This window comes from Vitis vinifera, chromosome 2, assembly GCF_030704535.1.
Source record: "Vitis vinifera cultivar Pinot Noir 40024 chromosome 2, ASM3070453v1".
In the NCBI taxonomy this organism is placed as follows: domain Eukaryota; kingdom Viridiplantae; phylum Streptophyta; class Magnoliopsida; order Vitales; family Vitaceae; genus Vitis; species Vitis vinifera.
In genome coordinates this window covers 5,702,588-5,721,913 of record NC_081806.1, presented here as the reverse complement: position 1 = coordinate 5,721,913, position 19,326 = coordinate 5,702,588, and the positions used below count along the sequence as shown (strand labels likewise).

Below are 19,326 nucleotides of genomic sequence, written 5' to 3'. Positions count from 1 at the left end.
AGTCCGTTTTGAGATATTTTTTATATTTTTAAAAACAGTTTATTTTCATAAATTCATTTTTTAAATAATACCCAAAAAATAAGTCAAAATAATTAAAATGTATTTTCAAAAAATACTTTACTTTCAGAATCATTTTCAAAAACTTATTTTAAAAATAATTGATAATTGATAATTAATAGCCTTTTCATTTTTATTTTTTAATTCTAGAGAGTAAAAAATTACTGTCAATATTTTCAACATATTTTTTATATTTGAAAATAATTACCACAGAATTGCAAATACATGTGTTCTACCATCCACGAAAGGAATGGGGGACTCAAGAATCAACCACCATCATTTTTCTAATGATTTGTAACATTAAAATAAAGAAATTCATGGACCAAATATTCTAAAATTGGACCTGATTCACCCAACATTATATAAATATACATGATATGTATGATTAACGATTTACTTTAACTGACTAAATCTAATATGATAAACTTTAGGATATGAGATAATATCCATTCCCACCACCGGAAGATTCCACTCTTCGGGTCCAAATATTAAATTGAGAGACCAACTCTTCTGCATTTTGGTACATGGTATGGACTTCTCCTTTCTCAAATACTAACATCATAATGTGTACAAAGCCCCCCTTTGGCATGTGCTCCCAACAACAATATTTCATCTTAAATGACAACAAAATGTCACATATTTTTATAGTATATAGTTTAATTAAAAAATTAATTTTAGAAAAAAAAATGCATTATGTAGTAGTCTAAGTATGATTTTAAATCATTTTTTATATTTTAAAACTTTTAAGAAATATAAAAGATAGGATAAAATTGAAACCTTTCCTTTTATTTAATACTATCATATTAATTTTTTTTCCTAATTTATTTATTTTGTTATAAATAATTCAAAATTTTGTAAAGTTTTTGGAAATCAAGAAGACACGTAAAGCGGATGATCAAGTAAAATTTGATTTTGAAGAAAGGAAAAATAATAAAGAAGATTATTAGGACACCAAAAAAATGACAAAATTAGGGGAATTGACTTGTTTTTTTATTTTAAACGTGGAAATGAATAGTCGACGAAATCATGGGGACACAAGTCCCCAGTGGGCATAATTGGTTTGACTAAAACGAACGGCTGTCTTTCACTGGACCAGTTTCCTAAATTGTCTTCGGATCACCTAATCATTTCCCTTTTATCTGCACCCTAATTTATGGATTGTTCTCTCTATCTCTGAGGAACGCATTCTCTCGAAATCCACCAAACCCTAGCCCTACCCTAACTCACACTGTCATCTCTATCGGATCATGTGAGACCCGTTTCCCGAGATCCGAATCTCAGCTCTTGCAATCTGTAATCTACAATACACAATCCGCGATCCGATCTGCTTCAGTTTGATTTCTGGAACCATGACTCGCCGCTGCTCGCATTGCAGTCACAACGGGCACAATTCCAGGACATGCCCCAACCGCGGGGTCAAGATCTTCGGGGTTCGATTGACTGATGGGTTGATCCGTAAGAGTGCTAGTATGGGCAATCTCAGCCACTATGCCGGGTCGACCTCTGGTCATCATCAGAACGGCGTTTCCGGTAACAATTCGGTCTCTCCCGGAGAGACTCCAGAGCACGGCGCCGCGGCCGATGGATACGCCTCCGAGGGTTTCGTTCCCGGTTCATCATCCAGCCGGGAGCGCAAGAAAGGTTTGAATATTTCCTTTTTTTATATTTTAGTTTGATTTATTGATTGATGAGTTTCTATTTTTGTTTTTCAGATTTTTAATCTATTTGGAATTATATGTTCGTGCTGTTTTGGGGATTTTACTGGGCTTTGTTTTTCATAGTTATTGTGGTTTTCATGGTGATTTGTGGAAATTTTAGCGTAGGATTACAGGTTCTTATTGTTAAACTTGAGGTCTTATGGTTCTGATTGATGATTGATGATTGATTTACAATTATGGGGCTTTGTTGCTTGTATACATGGTAGTTTTGTTGAAATGTGAACTGAAATTTAGTATTCTGGGAAAGAAAGATAAGGGGCGATGAACCATTATGAAAACAAATGAAAAACCAAACTGATCCCAATTTCTTTTTTTTTTTGAAGTTTGATATATGTAACAAAACATATTATTCACATTGGATAGAACTGTGAGGGCCCATTGAGCTCGGAGCAGACAATATGTATATGGGAGGGGGGGTGGTAGTTACAACTTCTCTTAACTAGGTAAATATGTTTTAAAGTCATGAAGTCCCATTGAGCTTTGGGTGGACAACATCTACATGGGAGAGGGTGGGTACTTATAAAGAAAGCATATGAAATTTCAAGGAAGTTAAAAGCTTGTTAATCCAGTATGAATGTAGAGTAGAGCTTTTAACTAGCTTCCTTGAGGAAGTGAACTTCTACTGCCATTCCATAATCGAGTAATTTCGCTTTGCTTGCTGGAAAAATTGAGGAAAATTAAAAGAAAAGTTGGATGCAACATTTCACAGTTTTTTTTTTATATAAATGTGTGTATGCCCGTGTGTGTACATATATCTTTTTTTATTTTCAAAGTTAGAAAACTTATCTCAATTGAGCCAAATTGTTATATTAGGCAAGTCGAGGTGGTTTTTTTCCCTAGTTTCCAAATAATGGAACATCTTTTTATTGGGAAAACAAAAGGTCTAAGATTATAACTTTTTTATATTTGTCCTCCTTAGACTCATCAAAATTTTTTTGTCCTCCTAAGAGAGCAGAAGAAGCATAAAGGTAAAACAAACAAATGATTACCCCAAGAAATGAAGGAAAAAAAACAATACTTTTTAGAGAAAAAAAGGTAAAAATGAAATTGTGAGCGAAGCTTCTCTGAAATCTCTATATAATTGGATTTTAGGCAATTCATTCATGATGTTGCAATGATATGGTTGCACAAATTAAATGTATCTGTTCAAATATGAGATGTGCAATACAATGAAAATATTTTGATAGTAGGGGTCTTTTATTTGTCAAAAAAGGTGATTTGGCTTTATTTTGAAAAGGGTCTGCTAAAGGCTTTGAACCTGAAGATGGGCTGGATTGATTTGTATCTAAGTAATATGAGAAAACATTTGGATAGCCAGTAACTCAATTATTGTTGTGGATGTTGGTGACATGTCTGCCTAAGAGGCGAATCAACTGCTTTTCTGCTAATGAATCATTACTTATATGAAAAAAGCTAAAAGAGAACTTCTATATGTCATATAACTGGTACTGTCAATAATCAACTCAAGCCATATCCAATAATCACTCTTGGCTTTCTTCAAGGTAGTGTTTATTTTGATTCTATTATTTACTATGAAGAGAGGGAGTAGAAAATCGATTTGGAAGATGCCACTACATTCTGTCTGGTGATTCATTAAGGATATCGTATCAGTAATAATTTTGGTTATTGGTTTGTTCTTTTTATGAGCATATGATGTATGTAGTGCTGATGGAGCTCTGAATTCATACAGTACCATCACCTTATAGGTCTCAATTATTTCTGATATATGTGCTACTTGTACTATGCATGTCCTCTTGTCTTGTGAACCAACTTATAATTTGATATGCAGGCACTCCATGGACTGAAGAGGAACACAGAATGTTTCTACTTGGACTGCAGAAGCTTGGAAAAGGGGATTGGCGTGGAATTTCACGTAATTATGTTATATCAAGGACACCTACTCAAGTCGCCAGCCATGCTCAGAAATATTTCATCAGGCAAACTAATGTGTCTAGGAGAAAAAGACGGTCCAGCTTGTTTGATATTGTAGCTGATGAAGTAAGTATAGTATCCCTTTCTATATTCTATGCATGAGCAAACAGAACACAGCATGTCTTTTTTTTATTCACCCTCTAGCACAATTTTATACGTCCTGTGTACTTTGTGCCTCCTCCCCTCCACCCCACCACCCCCCCCCCCCCCCTTTTTTTTTTGGTGCTGTTTAACATATTGCTTATTTGCCTAGAAAAAAAAAAAACATGCATAAAGTCACCTGCATATATAACATTACTGCTGGATAGATGGCAGTAAAGAAATAAATGGCATTGTCATGCTCTCGATGTGCAACAACTGTAGGGGAATGAACCCTTTTTATATTTGTTCAGATCCTCGTTGGAAGAATCTAATCTCTATTTGATAATCTGGATTTATTTTGCAAAACAATTGTCATGTTGGGCTAATTTTTAGCAATAGTTGCTTGTTAGACTTGTTAAAATGGTAGATTGCATTCTCTTGTGGCTCCAGTGTTGGTATATACGCTATGTTTGTAGTCTTAAGAGATTATTAGAGTTCTCTCTTTTTTTTTTTTTCATCTATTTCTATTTAGAATCTCAGTGGTTGGATTTCTGCTTTGGGATGCACAAATAGTATTCCTCATTTGTAATTATATGTCTTGCATTTCATCCCATTTGTGCAGTCTGTCGACACTCCAATGGTATCACGGGATTTCTTCTCCACCAACCCTTCGCAAGCTGAAACACTAAGCAATAACCCATTGCCTGTTCCTCCGGCTCTGGATGAAGAATGTGAATCAATGGATTCTACCAACTCGAATGATGGAGAACCGCCCATTCCAAAGCCGGATGGCTTACAAGGCTGTCCCCCAGTAATATATCCTACTTATTTCTCACCATTCTTCCCATTTTCTTTTCCATTCTGGCCGGGAAACAGTTCAGAGCCAACTAAAATGGAGACTCATGAGGTGCTTAAGCCAACAGCTGTACATTCTAAGAGTCCAATCAATGTTGATGAGCTGGTTGGCATGTCAAAACTGAGTTTAGGAGAATCCATCGGTCATGCTGGTCCCTCCTCTCTCACACTGAAACTGCTTGAAGGGTCAAGCAGGCAATCTGCTTTCCATGCTAATCCAGCCTCTGGCAGTTCAAGCATGAACTCGAGCGGCAGTCCAATCCATGCAGTTTGATGAGTAGCTGATCCATGCAGCCCAATGGGAAGATTCTGGTGGGATGGAAATTGTAGGTCAGCTCAGTGCTGGTGAGCTCTGCAAATTTCCTGTTTATACAAGATGAATAATGTGCAGTCTGGTTTGGATTTGTTTATCTCTCTATGTGGGAACACGCTTTAATAAGTTTGATTTTAGAAATTAACTTAATCCAGTTCTTACCTTGTAGGTTATAGTTCCTTTTATCAGAAATCATTTAAATCTTTTAACATTTTGTGTGTGTTTGTTTTAAATCCTTTGCCACTCTGCCCACTAGTATATTATGTTGATTCCTGATCCTTATTCCTGACCCAGGGCAAGGGTGTATTATTGGTAGTCGAGTTGCAGCACAGAATTTCAGTTTTCTCATTTCTGCTGGCCCAGTGTTTGTTGATCCAAAATCATAGTTTATTGGACAATATGGTTTGCACATGATCTGGAATGGTCCCCATGTGCCGACCCTCTTTGAAATGTCATTAGTTCAATATTGGTAACTTTGATTATGCCTCTTTAGGGATTTTCCTTTCTGCCTCTCTTCAATTCATATATATTTACCAATACAATTTCTAATCATGCAGGAAATTGAATAGTAGAGGGTGTCCCTCCCTATTCATTCTTAACTTTGAAAACACCTTTTTGTTCTCCCATTAAAAAAAAATTAAAATTAAAATAACCAGAAAATATGTTTTACAATCCAAAAATAAAAAATTATTTTCTATTCTTAAAAATCAAACAGAAACTAAAGTGTCTTGTTTTCTGATAATATATTTAGGGTTATTTAATTGCAATTTTGGGGTGGTTTTAAAAATAATTATACAAATATAGAGGATGATTGAAAATAAAATATTAAAAATAAAAATTATTTTAAAAAAATAATGGGAATGAAAATTTAAATACACTCTTTTTAAAAACATTTTGTTTTCAAATAGTTTTAAAAAATCTATTTAGGAAACAACCTACAACTGATTTCATGCATTTTTGTTTTGAAAAACAGACAACTCTTTTTGAGAATTAAAAATCTATGCCTTAAAATAATAAAAATCTATATATGGAAGCTTTTTTTCTAGTATTAGTCGAATAAAGATATTATTTAAAAATTATTAAAAATTACTATTTTATTTTTTATAAAATTAATATTTTTTTTAAAAAAATAGGATCAATAAATAATTTAAATTTGAAACAACTGGCTTGTGGTAAAATATTTATTCATTACAATCATTTATGATTCTAAATTTAAAAATAAAACAAAACTATAAAACACTCTTTAATTTAAAGGGAAGTTGCATCTTCTAAAAGCGGCTTTAATTTGAAATAAAACCATATATTCTAAATCCATATTTAAATTCATTTCTAACAATTGAAATGAAAATATATGTTCTAAATATGATTTTTACTCTCGTAATGAATCCCACCTTATATACTATTTCAAACTTTTTTATTTATTTAATTATTTTATATTAAAATTAAATAATTTAAATCGTAAAAATAAAAATAATTTTTTTTTTCTCAACAACCTTTTTAATCTTTCTTGAGTTTTTTTTCGAGAATCAATTATGTTATTTAAAAAAATATAGTTTTACTTGAGATTTGCAAGTATGGCTTCTGAATCTGTACTCAAAATTGAACGGCCAATTTAACCCAAAGTTGGAGGATGGAAGCAGGGTGGCACCGTGCCAGAGAGTAGGGTAGATCTGTGTATCACCACCGTTTTAGAGGGAGAGATGAAGAATCTGGGCAGAAACAGAGTATGGAAGAAGAAAGGGTTTTACAACACAACCTCACTCCTTTCAATCTCCCTCCTCATCTTTATCTTCATCTTCATATTCATCTCCTACACTTCCCACATTCCCAATTCTCTCCTTCCCATCTCCAGAACCTCCCAATGCACCCCACAAAACCTACCTGGACAAAGGTTCCTCTGGTACGCTCCTCACAGTGGCTTCAGCAACCAGGTCTCCGAATTCAAGAACGCCATTTTGATGGCCGCCATTCTCAATCGAACCCTAGTCGTTCCGCCCATTCTGGATCACCATGCGGTTGCTCTCGGTAGCTGCCCCAAGTTTAGGGTTTTGGGTCCCGGAGAGATTAGGCTTTCGGTTTGGAATCACGTCATCGACCTCCTTCGGAGTCAGAGGTGAGTATTTCCTCTCCTTTTTTTTCCCCTTTTGTTTGCCGGAATTGTGGGATTGTTAAAATCGTGCGAAATGGTTTGGATTCGGGAAGAACGGAAGTTGGTGAATGAGATTTTGAGGGTAACATCATGGTGATGTCGAATTGTAGCAGAAAATGGAGGCGATGGTTGAGATGTTACTCATGGCAGTGGTGGTGATGGTGTTGTTTGCTATGAATTTACAATGCTTTTCTCAATTCCTTGTTACCATGATCTGGAAACAACATCTTACCTACTTGTGATTTAGAAATCCGATTTAAAGTTCGTATGAAATTCCAATTCCATTTGTTCAGGTTGCTTCTTGGAAATTGATATATCAGGAGAACTGTTGAATTTCTTAAAATTAGATTTCGGTTTTTGCTAACTTTGCTTATGTAGTTTGATGGAGGAAGAAACAATAAATGTATATGATTCAAAGGGATAGAAAGGAGCATTAGAATATTTAAGGATGGAGTCCATCCTTAACTTCTGTTGCTCACTAGTTAACTGATGAATTTCTCAGGACTAGATTTTTTTATGGTATTTCTATTTAATTGGGTGCCTGAATTTGGGTCTTCAGAAATTTTATCCTTTTTTTGCACACTGGTTGCAGGTATGTCTCCATGGCTGATATCATTGATCTTTCTTCACTGGTGTCCATTTCGGTGATTCAAGCCATAGATTTCAGGGATTTCATATCTTTATGGTGTGGTGTGAATGTTGATTTTGATTGCTTCGATGAATCAAATGACCAGTCATCTTTGCTTGACAGCCTAAAACAATGTGGGTCTCGACTATCAGGACTTGATGGTAATGTAGATAAATGTATATATGCTTTAGATGAAGATTGTCGAACTACTGTTTGGACTTATCAGCAAAATGATGATGAGGTTTTAGATTCTTTCCAACCCGATGAACAACTGAAGAAGAAAAAGAAAATTTCATATATCAGAAAGCGTCGAGATGTATATAAGACACTTGGACCTGGTTCCAAAGCTGAATCAGCTACTGTTCTGGCATTTGGAAGCCTTTTCACAGCCCCATACAAAGGGTCGGAGCTATATATCGATATCAATGAAGCTCCTAGAGATCAAAGGATAAGTTCTTTGATTCAAAAGATTGAATTTCTCCCATTTGTCCCCCTAATAACAAGTGCAGCAAAGGAGTATGCTATTGAGACAATAAAGGGTCCTTTTCTTTGTGCGCAGTTAAGATTGTTGGACGGACAGTTCAAGAACCATTGGAAAGCTACATTTTTGGCATTGAAAAATAAGGTTGATTCTTTAAAGAAGGGTCCTCTCCCTATTAGTATTTTTGTGATGACTGATCTTCCTGAAGCCGACTGGCATGGAAGTTACCTAGAGGATTTGGCAAGAGATTCAGGTTCAGTTAAGTTGTATGTTCTGAGAGAAAAAGACGAGTTGGTGATACGAACTGCGAAAAAACTCATTGAGTCTGGGCATGGCATGAGGCTTAAGCAGCAATGCCCTCCTCAGGTATTACCTGATATCCTTTTATACATAGAGGAAACTGTTTGCAGCTGTGCTTCTCTTGGTTTTGTTGGGACTGCCGGATCAACTATTGCGGAGGGTATAGAGGTGATGAGAAAATTCAACATATGTCCAAGTCACAGTCAAACTGCATTGTAACCGGCTGTGTTGGATATAATAGGTTGTAGTTCATCCATGAGTTCGGAAGGGCTTGAAATCAATACTTCCCAGCTTGAATAGACTGACTCCTCCATATAAGGTCCCGTTACAGTAGCGAATTCACATACGCATTTAGGTCTCATCATTTTGTACCCGAGTCCCTTCCATTGCTTTTAACCTTGGTCCAATGTTTTTTGTACTTGGGTCTTATGGTTTGTTTTCTCATCCAATAGTTTAGATTTTATCATGTATCTTCATTCTGTAACCTAACATTTGTCTCAGTATAATTGCAGTGACATATTAAAGAACTAACAGTCTTCAGGCAAATAACGTCTGTTCACGATAGACAACATGCTAGAATAGAATTTCTGGTTTATTGAAGAAAGGAAGAACTATCGCCCATCTCAGGATTCTCACTCTGCCGAGGATTCAGTTGGTGGGTTCGCCCACACAAAGAAAACACGGTGGTCAGTTACATTTCAGAGGTCCTATTACTGTGTTCAAACGATCAAGATAGAGACACAGGCACAGCAGCTGTGCGTGATTCTTCAATTGTAAGTTAATGGAGTAGGTTTTCAGGGCATTTTAGTTTAAGTATTAAAATTGTTAGATAAAGTTAACTTTCAGTTTTTTTTAAATTATTAAATTCACATATTTATTCTCTTAGTTTTAACTAATATTTATCATCATTAATTTTAACTTATATTTATTTTTATTAATTTTAAGTAACAAATTCATTTATTAAATATTTAAAAGTATTATACATACATAAGATAATTACAAAATATCTACTATAAAAAAATGAGTTATGAATGTGAAGTTCTTATACTAAAATATACTCTTTTTAATTAGATGAGTAAATGAGACAAAAAAAAAAATTGAAATTAAGAATAAGTTAATTATTTTGACTTAATAGTTAAAATTAGTTTTAATTTTAAGTTGTGATATTAAATTATTTAATCAAATATATTTAATTTATTTACTAACTTAAATTAAATTATGAAATCATATTAAGTCATTAAATTAATTATCAAATATAATTATTTTGACTTAATAATTAAAATTTATTTTTAATTTAAGTTATGACATTAATAGATTTTTTTTCACTTAAATCTTAAAGCAAAGTATTTTAAGATTTAAAATAAAAATATATTAAAAAAACAAATAAATTTCAAAATGACTTGAATTTTTAAACACTTTTCTTTAAACTTAAGTAAAATAGAATAAAATAAAAAAACAAAGAGTTTAGTACCACAAAATCAACGACTTCATAAATTCTCAACTCATCATCTTTACCTAATAATGGATTTAAAAGGGTGGATGAAAGCAAGATTATCCTCTGCCATGATTAACTAACCATGGGAGGCACTGCTAAACCTTCTATTGTAAGTGAAGCTTGTAAAACTTGTTTTAATTAATGTTGTATGAATTTTGTTATGATGTGACATCTAACATCGAATAGAAGAAAAAGTTCTTAATATTATATAAGTATAAACTTCTTTTAACCCTATAGACACATTTTAATTTTAACCCTATAGACACATTTTAAAAATTGTAAGGGCCCTTTGGGTCAAGAGCAGGTAATATTTATATGATTGGGTGCAGGTCATTTTAAATGGTATTAGAGTTGATCATTAACCTTGATATAGGGGTTTGTTTGGTCCAGTGTTTATATGTTTGGTCCCGCAATCCAATGGGACACAACCTCTGCATAGAGGGTGTTTGTAACATCTCATATGGAATAAAAGAAAATTTCATAGCACTATATAAGTATAGACTTCTCTTAATTTTATAAAGACGTTTTAAAAATCGTGAGGGCTCATTTGGATCCAGAACAGAGAACAGACAAAATCTACACGATTGAATATACGTCGTTACACATAATATGAGTTATACATTATGACCACATAATATGAGTTATATATTATGACATGGTCATGGACCCATGGTACGAGTCACACATCATGACATGGATTATGGCATGAGTTACACATCATGGCTCAAGCCATAACACATGTTGCAGCACATGTCATGCATCATGCCATGGGACCCAACATTTGCTGTGACCCAATTAGTTAGGAACCATGAGCAGAGGAAGTTAATGTTGAAGTTGATGCATGGCACGGGTCCTGCCATTTTCTGTGACCTAATTAGTTAGGAACCATGAGCAGAGGAAGTTAATGTCAAAATTGATGTTGATAAAGAAGGCAAGAGCTTTGATTGGCCTTTTAAATGTGAATGCCTCAGGCCAGGTAGAGAACAAACAACGCTCAAGTGGATAGAGTCGAAAACATGGAGGCAAAGAGATCCTTTGGAAGTCAATAGCCTGATGATGAAGGCATTGCCATGGTCTAGCAGATTAGTTTGCAATTTTGCATCAATGGCCAAGATTAATAACCAGCAAAGTTAAGGCTCTGCGGGTGGGTTTCATTGACAAAAAATGAAACCCATAAATAATAATAACTAATTCCACCATTTATTCCTCTGCCCCTCCTAATTATTTTCATTATAAACGGAAAATAGAAAATAATTTAATAAATTATATATTAAAAAAAAGGTTAAAAAGGATGAAATACTCTTCATATTTGTGAATTTATCTATTCTCATATTTTTGTTTGAAGAGTAACTTATTTTTTATATAAATGCCCTTATCTATTTCAAATATTTACAATAAAATAATAAGGATATTTTCGTCAAAATGAGGTCAAAAAATAATGAAGGTTTAGATTTCCAAAATTGGGTTTATAATAATTTTTTAAAATCAAATAACCTGTATTAAAATAGCATAGATGGTAAGAATAAAAATATATTATTTTTAATTCTTAATTATATGTTATTAGTTCATTAATTTTTGTTTATAAATAGGAAAAAAAATTATTTATTATTTGCATGGTGCCAAAACTAATTTGTATAGGACATGACAAATCTTAATCTTACCTTCCAACACACCTATATATCTCGGTTGGTGAGTATTTATTAAATGTTTTGCTTTCACTATCATTCAAATAAAAATTGATAGAGTACATGACATTTAAATCCTCAATGGAAAGAGAGGGTGGACCGAATAGTTAATTTTTGTTTATTAATTTGGTAGATGAGAAACAATTATTTTGATATAAGAAATTTTGAGGACTTTGCCGTATTGTTAACTTGACAGGTTGAGGATAAGTCGCCTCTATCTTAACTCGTCTTATAATTAATTGTATTCTTATTCTTATTTTTATCTCATATTGGATGGGTGAGTGAAATTATTCATCCCATCATCCTTCCTAATTTTATAATTTCGATAAAGATTAATTATTATTTAAAAGTAAATAATGAAATTATATGTGAGTTAATTATAAATACGGAGCTAAACATTTAATCGTGAATGAGGGTTTTTTGTCCAAGTATAATAATTTTAAAAAAATTAAAAAAAATGTTCTCTTAAAAATATTTTCAAACTAGTTCAATTCACTTGTGCCCGTCTTTAGGAAAAATAAATTTAATATAAAGCATAATTTAGCATACTAATAGTGGAGTTGTGTTTTTAGAATACATGTTTCATATAAAAAATCAATTTACTTTTTATATTGAATTTGTCTTTTCAAGAAAATTTCATATTTATAATGAATTTGTTTTTTGAAAAGACAAATTCTTTGTAAAAAAATAAATTTCAACATTAAATTACTTATTTTTGGAAGAGATAAGTTTTACGTAACAAATAAGTTATTTTTATTTTAAAATGATGATTTTGACATACTAAAATATTTCTTACATTAAATTCATCTTTTCAAAACATAAATTTTATGTAATAGATTTTTCTTTTCTTATTTTGAGGGCAACTGTAATTTAATAATATTTTTAAAGGAAAAAGATTCCAAAGTCGAGCCCTCTCATTTTCAATTCTATTTAATTAAGAATGATTCATATATGAAAAGTTCATTTGACAATAAATTTAAATAACATTTTTAATATAAAAAAAACAAATTTTAAATGACATTTTTAATAGAAAAAAACGTTGTTCAAGCAAAATCAGATCATCTTCATGATTGTGAACAAGGATTTGGTTGACTGAAACAACAATATTGCAGAAAACAATGGTGCTCCTCCACTCCCAACTAAAATATAAATAAATAAACCAACATGGGTTTAGATAATGATTAAAGAAAAGCTTTGATGAATCATATTTTTAAGATGAAGTAGTCCTACACGTATCATACAGTTGACTCGAACGCTAGCATATGGTTTTTGACTGGCAGTGTGCAAATAATTTGAACACTTCAACGCAAGGAATATTAAATATTCTTGGTTCTAGAATGTGTGATATTTGAAACTTGAATAGAATTAACCGAACCCAAAATAGACTAAATGGGAAACTTAAAATAATGGAATTAGGGTACTTATTGGATTAGTATGGCTAAGACGTGATCTAACACCGCCCTTAAATTAGATCTTGATGTAATAGGGACCGATGTCCTACCTTTAGGATTTTATTGTCGAACTTTGCTTAAGATGCATTTAAAATAGAAAAAATGGAATTAGGGTACTTATTGGACGTGATCTAACACCGTCCTTAAATTATATCTTCTTGATGTAATAGGGATCGATGTTCTACCTTTAGGATTTTACTATCGAACATTGCTTAAGATGCATTCAAAACAGAAAAAATAGGGAAATTAAAAAAATGGAATTAGGGTACTTATTGGCTTAGCGTGACTCATACATGATTAAACATTGTTCTTAAATCCCCTTGGTGTGATGAAAGATTCATGTCCTACCTCTAAGATTTAACAACCAAAACCTAATCTAAGGTGCATTCTTTGGGCAAGGTAAAATATAGTTTATGCAATAAAAAAAAGTTAAGACTTTAAAGAACCTCCAAAAGATGCGTGGAGAGAAGTTTGGCTACGACGATAAGAAGGTTATAGATTGAGATGTTGTTATGCAAATTCCTTTTTTTTTTTTTTTTTACACACAATTTAGGGAAAAGTTAAATTATGCTTTGGTTCTCAAATAGTATTGGAAAAAAAATGTTTCTGTGCAAAAAAAATTAAATTATTTAAAATTTTATATATTTTTAAATTATTTAATCCTTATGAAAAAAACGTTAAAATAAATTAAATCAATTTAAAGTAATATATAAAAATAATTTATTGATTTTAAATATATTTTTTCTCTATTTTCATTTTTCAGCATTTTTCTCAAATTTTTTACAGTATTATGGTTGACAGAAGAAATAGCATTATAATTGTGATATCTGCGTTGAAAGGGTGGGTGCCGGGTGTGCCGAGCAGTAGATACAAAATGGAAAAGAAGCATCCCGTGAAAATGAAGTGCTGATTTTTCCCTTTGACGGTCCTACGCCCGCCTGACGGGGGAAAGGCAGAGGATGGTGCCATGATCCACATATTTCAAGCCGACTCCTGTTGGAAAAGGTACAAATGATGGGATAGAAAGAAAGAATTCATGCCCGCAGAAAGGAAAGTCTGCCGCTTTGGTTTTGCTTAATGTCTTTCTACCTGCCAGACAATCAGACAATCAGACAATCCTTACTAGTTTTCTCACATTTCTATTATTTTTTTTTGACTTTCCCTTTGTTACCAGCAACATCAATGGCGTGGTAATCGGGTGGTGTTTATTTTTTGAACTTAATTTAACTTAACATTAAATACAATTAAATATTATTTTTAGTATTAATTATTTACTTTTTATTATTTTATTTTGTTAAGTATTAAGTATTAGTGCGTGAGGTCGTGTTGAAATTGTGTTCGAATTGTTTCAAAAGATATTTTTAATATTTAATGAAAAAGCTAAATATTTTAACTTTTTTTTATATGAATAAAAACTTCTTAAAATAAATAATAAGTAAAAAAAAAAAGTTAAGAAATAAAAGCAAATAGTATTTAACATTAAGTTAAAAAAAAAGGCCTAAATCATTTCAAGAATGTTTAAATTAAAAATTAAAAGCAATAGAATAACTGAATTTTTTTGATAATTTGGCAATGTTATGCCATTGGCAAAGTTATACAAAAAATAATAATAATAATAAATATCCAAAAATAAATATTATTTCTTAAACTCATTAGGGGTATTTTCATTCATTGAGTTGTGAGAGTGAAAATAAAACTGGTTTTGAAACATAGCGACAATATTCTTGGTAAAGACTCGGTAAAAATATTAAATTTTTTTTTCTAACATTGTAATGTTGTTCATTCATTTGTCTTGAACAAATTGAAAAAATTTATTTTAGTTTGAAATTAGAGTTTTTATTGCAACAAGATTAATGTCACATATATTTTTTGAAGTCTTTTAAATATTGTTTGCAACAATATAATCCTTTTTTTTTTTAAGTTACTAACATGTTTTTCAATTTTATTTTTTTTTATCAATTGTAATGGGAGCAATGACTTTTCTAAGAGAAGTCCATACCTTCGATATCAATTTCAACACCAAATATTGTATTCAAAATGTTTTCTTCCATGGTCCCTAAAAGTCATGAAGTGAGTCGTCAATCATTGATGATCCATTATTGTGTCAATAGAAGTTTTAATGCAAATAATATTAATTTAAGAACATAAAGATAAAACGATCACATATAAAAGTACATGCGGTTTTAACGTGGTTTGATCAACTAAACTTATATCCATAAATGAAATAAAAATTTTCTATTATATTATAATAAATATTATAGAAAATAGAACTAAATACAATTACTGATTTTCAAAACATCTCATATTTTCTCATTTCTTATATCAACCAAACTCTCTTATTCAACCAGTATATCTCATTCATCCTTACAGCTTTATCTACCTCCTATATTGTCTACAAGTCCATTTCCATCTCATGACTTTTTTTTTTTTCATAACCTAAAATATGTATAGACGTGTTTCCAACAACTTTCCTTATTATATAAGGAAATACAATATTACAATAATATATTAACTTAGAAAACGTTGTACATATTATTTTTTACAAAAGAAAAAAAATGAAAAGTGAGAATTGAAGAGGAGGGCTTTAAACATAGCAAATAATGCAAAATGTGTAAATTAAAGAGAGAAAGGCATTAAAGGCCAGGTTAGTACAAATAAAATTTACCCATGGGGAGAATTATCTTTTGGGGGTAGATGAACCCCCAAATTAACAAAAGGTCCATATAACTTTTCAAATTGAGCCCAAGACCCAATGAAAGTATGGAAATTGAGTTGAAGGATATCATCCTTCAGTATTTCCAAAAATGTCCTTTGTTGATTTTGAGAAAAAAATCAATATTTTTGAAAAATACTTTTATTTAACTTAATATTTTTTATTTAATTTAATATTTTTTTAAAATACTTTAATTCTACAAATTAAGAGAATCGGAATGATATTGAGTAGTAATAGAATGGACACTTCACATTCAAATTTTGGTTTCATTAAATATGATATAGAAGTTGAATGCTCTTGCAGCTTCCCAAAATCGGAAAATGTCAAGGTAATATAATGATACTTAATAAAGTTCAAATCGGAACCATTTAATATATATGAGAAGATCTAACTCATTAAAGTACAATATAAATAAATGAGATCAAAGTAAGAAAATAAACAAATAAAATTGTGTACAAAATAAGAAGAATTGAAAATATATACGTGACATCACTTAATTGATGATATTTTATAAATACATTTCAGGACCCCAAAACCTAATTTATGAGCAAAGCTCCAAGAAGCTTTACCTGGAAGCTGGGTATATATATCAATGTATGCGTAAAAAAATGTCATCACAATCCAATTTAATTGCCTTTACTATGGATTGCAGTCCATATCAATGCATTTAACAACCATTGTCGTTTTAGTGCCATTGATTCATACACACTAAGCCATTATGAACATTTGTATAATAATGGTAATAACAAGCAGACCTTCGTAAGTTTATTCATTTTTTAAGCAACCCATTTTTCATAATAATATTATCTTTATTAAAAAAATCTTAATATCTACTTATCTTTCACAAACTGTTACAAATAACAAAAATAGGTAATAAAAAAGAAAAAGAAAATTAAAAACACACAAATTAACATGGAAAACCCTAAATGAGAAAAATTATGAATAAAAGAAAATGAATCCACTATATCAAAAGATTGATACAAAATGAGAGAAATATGAATTATTACAATATATATATAGAGTAATTAATAAAATTGGTCCATATTATTATTATTTTTATTAAGCATTAAAAAGTAAAAAAAAAATCAATATATTACTATAGCCCCCCGTATGGGGCTTGTTTTTTTCATTTGCTGCAGGTCACACTTTTTGCCAAGTGGAGGGCTCTTAAAGAGTCAGATGCTGCTTCTTGGTTGGGTGGTCAGTGAATCAGGTAGTAGGTTGGAAATGCAATGGGGTGGAGACACCTGTTGAAGGATATTCAAAAGAGCTTTTGGGCTGTTAGAGTGGGGTTTGGTTATTCTTTTGAAGTGTGAGGGGGACCCCCCTCTCTTACCATGAATCCCGGCCAGATGGGACAGGCAGCCATGAAGCTGAGGGCTTGATGCCGGCTGTAGCAGGCGTGCAGCAGCAGGGAGAGTGGTTGGGCAAGCCATGCTTGCTGATCAGTGAATAGGAGGGCAGAAGAGTGGCTTGCAAAGGAGGACACCAAGAAAGAAAGAGAGGAAGGGGGGAACGGCGGGAGAGGAAGGGGGGAACGGCGGGAGAGGAAGACAGGGGGAATAAGGAAAAAAAGACATTTTTTTGGAGAGATAGGAGAAGAATCAGTCAGATTTGATTATCTCTTACTTTATCTTATCTTATTTTTTAGGATCACCTTACGTTTCTTGCTGATATTCAGAATAGTGTTTTGATTGCCTAAGGAGGTAAACCTGTTTCGGACTTTTGTTTATTTGATCTTTGTCTTCTCCTGTATGAGCTGCATGTCAGATATATTTTGTGTTTGTGTGTTAAGTTCATTGAGATCCTCCCACCAGGCTCTTTTGAAAGCTCTTTTGGTCTTCGTGATGCAGAGCTTGGTTTTAGTGGTATTATCTTCCCTTATACATTGCTCTGTTCTTCTTCTTTTTTTGTTCTTTTTCTTTTTCTCCATCTTTCCCCTCTATTCTTGGCATTTTCTGGAGAGGAGATTCGTTAGCTTGAGGGTGAAGCAAAGTAGCAAACTACCTGGGTATATTTTGCAGAGTGAGCAGGGAAAGAGCTTGTCAGTTCGATCCAGTTTAACTTGTCCAAGCAAAGGCTTCATGTTCCCATGATGAATAACACAGTTACCACATGCCTATGCCTTCTTCACTGTTCGCGTTAGCCATACCTATTTCCTCACTCAAGCTTGCAGGAATCAAGCATCCTCCACCACACCCATTTTCCTCTCATTCATTCTCCATCCCACTCCCTCACTTACATGGAGACTCACGGGTGCATGCTACCCTTCACTCCTTCACATACTCATTAAATCCACTCACCCAAGCCTCCATATCCATACAACCCATACCCATCCTTCATGCTACTCATAACCGTGTTCTACCATACCCATGTGTACACCCATTTAACCATACCACCAAACCCGTTTCTCTCTCTAAACCTTCACCTACTTGTGGGATCCTCCCTAAAAAAAATGCTACATAGCTCATTCCACCCGAGGAGGAATTATGTCAGGCCGACGTCCCACCTTCTCCGGATGTCTCACATCCGGAATTCTGTCCGCCAACGTCCCACCTTCTCCGGGTGTCTCACATCCAGAATTCTGTCGTCCGACGTCCCACCTTCTCCGGGTGTCTCACATCCAGAATTCTGTCCGCCGACGTCCCACCTTCTCTGGGTGTCTCACATCTGAAATTCTGTCCGCCGACGTCCCACCTTCTCCGGATGTCTCACATCCGGAATTCTGTCCGCTGACATCCCACCTTCTCCGGATGTCTCACATCCGGAATTCTGCCCAGGCCGACGTTCTACCTTCCTCGCGTATTTCACATCCGGCGCCTAACGCCGGATGGGAGAGGGCGATTCAACTTCCCCTGTCAGACATGTCCGGATCCTCTGATAGCGCTTACCCGAAGAGCATCCGCAGCCGACAATTCAGATTCCTCGGACAACTTGGCTCGTCAGACACTCACGATCCGCCGAATCCATTTACGCCCAGAATCAAAAAGCAAACTCCGATAATACTGACGACCAAGTCTCCTGAACTGTCATTCTCTCTATGTTTCATCCTTATTTGTTTTTTTTATGAATAATCTCTCATACTCCTATTTCTTACATCTTTTTCAAATTCAAGCTATTAAATAGTTTTCCAATCTCCTAACCCTTTCAATAATTATAGTTTTTTTAAATTCTCATCCTTAGGGTTTTAGGTCCTAAAAATCACATTTTTACTAAAAATTGGTTGCCACTTTCTTTCTGGCAAGCCATTTTCACACCTCCTCTGTTTTAAAAAAATGTTTTGAAATAAGCAAAAAATCAAATTTTGTAATTCTGAATAATGGAATTTACGGATTTGGTCAGTGCAAAAATAATCGGGCTTTGGTGGAGGCCCCACATACATGATCTTATGATCAATTGATTGATTTGATTGATTGACTTGGTTATCATACATGATTTATTTATCCTGCTCTCTGACATGCATGCTAT

General features: G+C 33.0%; 2 protein-coding genes across 2 annotated transcripts; both read left to right on the top strand.

The window, feature by feature from the left end:
* The first annotated feature begins 1,082 nt into the window (after nt 1-1,082).
* On the top strand, nt 1,083-5,167 carry LOC100253962 (transcription factor KUA1). Its single transcript, XM_002274314.5, has 3 exons — nt 1,083-1,698; nt 3,565-3,773; nt 4,411-5,167. Exons 1-3 carry the CDS (start codon nt 1,407-1,409, stop codon nt 4,915-4,917), a joined length of 1,008 nt encoding a protein of 335 aa, XP_002274350.1. The 5' UTR covers nt 1,083-1,406; the 3' UTR covers nt 4,918-5,167.
* Nucleotides 5,168-6,502: 1,335 nt separating this feature from the next.
* Nucleotides 6,503-9,041, top strand: LOC100266043 (O-fucosyltransferase 30). Its single transcript, XM_002272021.5, has 2 exons — nt 6,503-7,069; nt 7,698-9,041. The coding sequence occupies exons 1-2, from the start codon at nt 6,657-6,659 to the stop codon at nt 8,731-8,733; spliced, it is 1,449 nt and encodes a 482-aa protein (XP_002272057.3). The 5' UTR covers nt 6,503-6,656; the 3' UTR covers nt 8,734-9,041.
* Nucleotides 9,042-19,326: the final 10,285 nt, after the last annotated feature.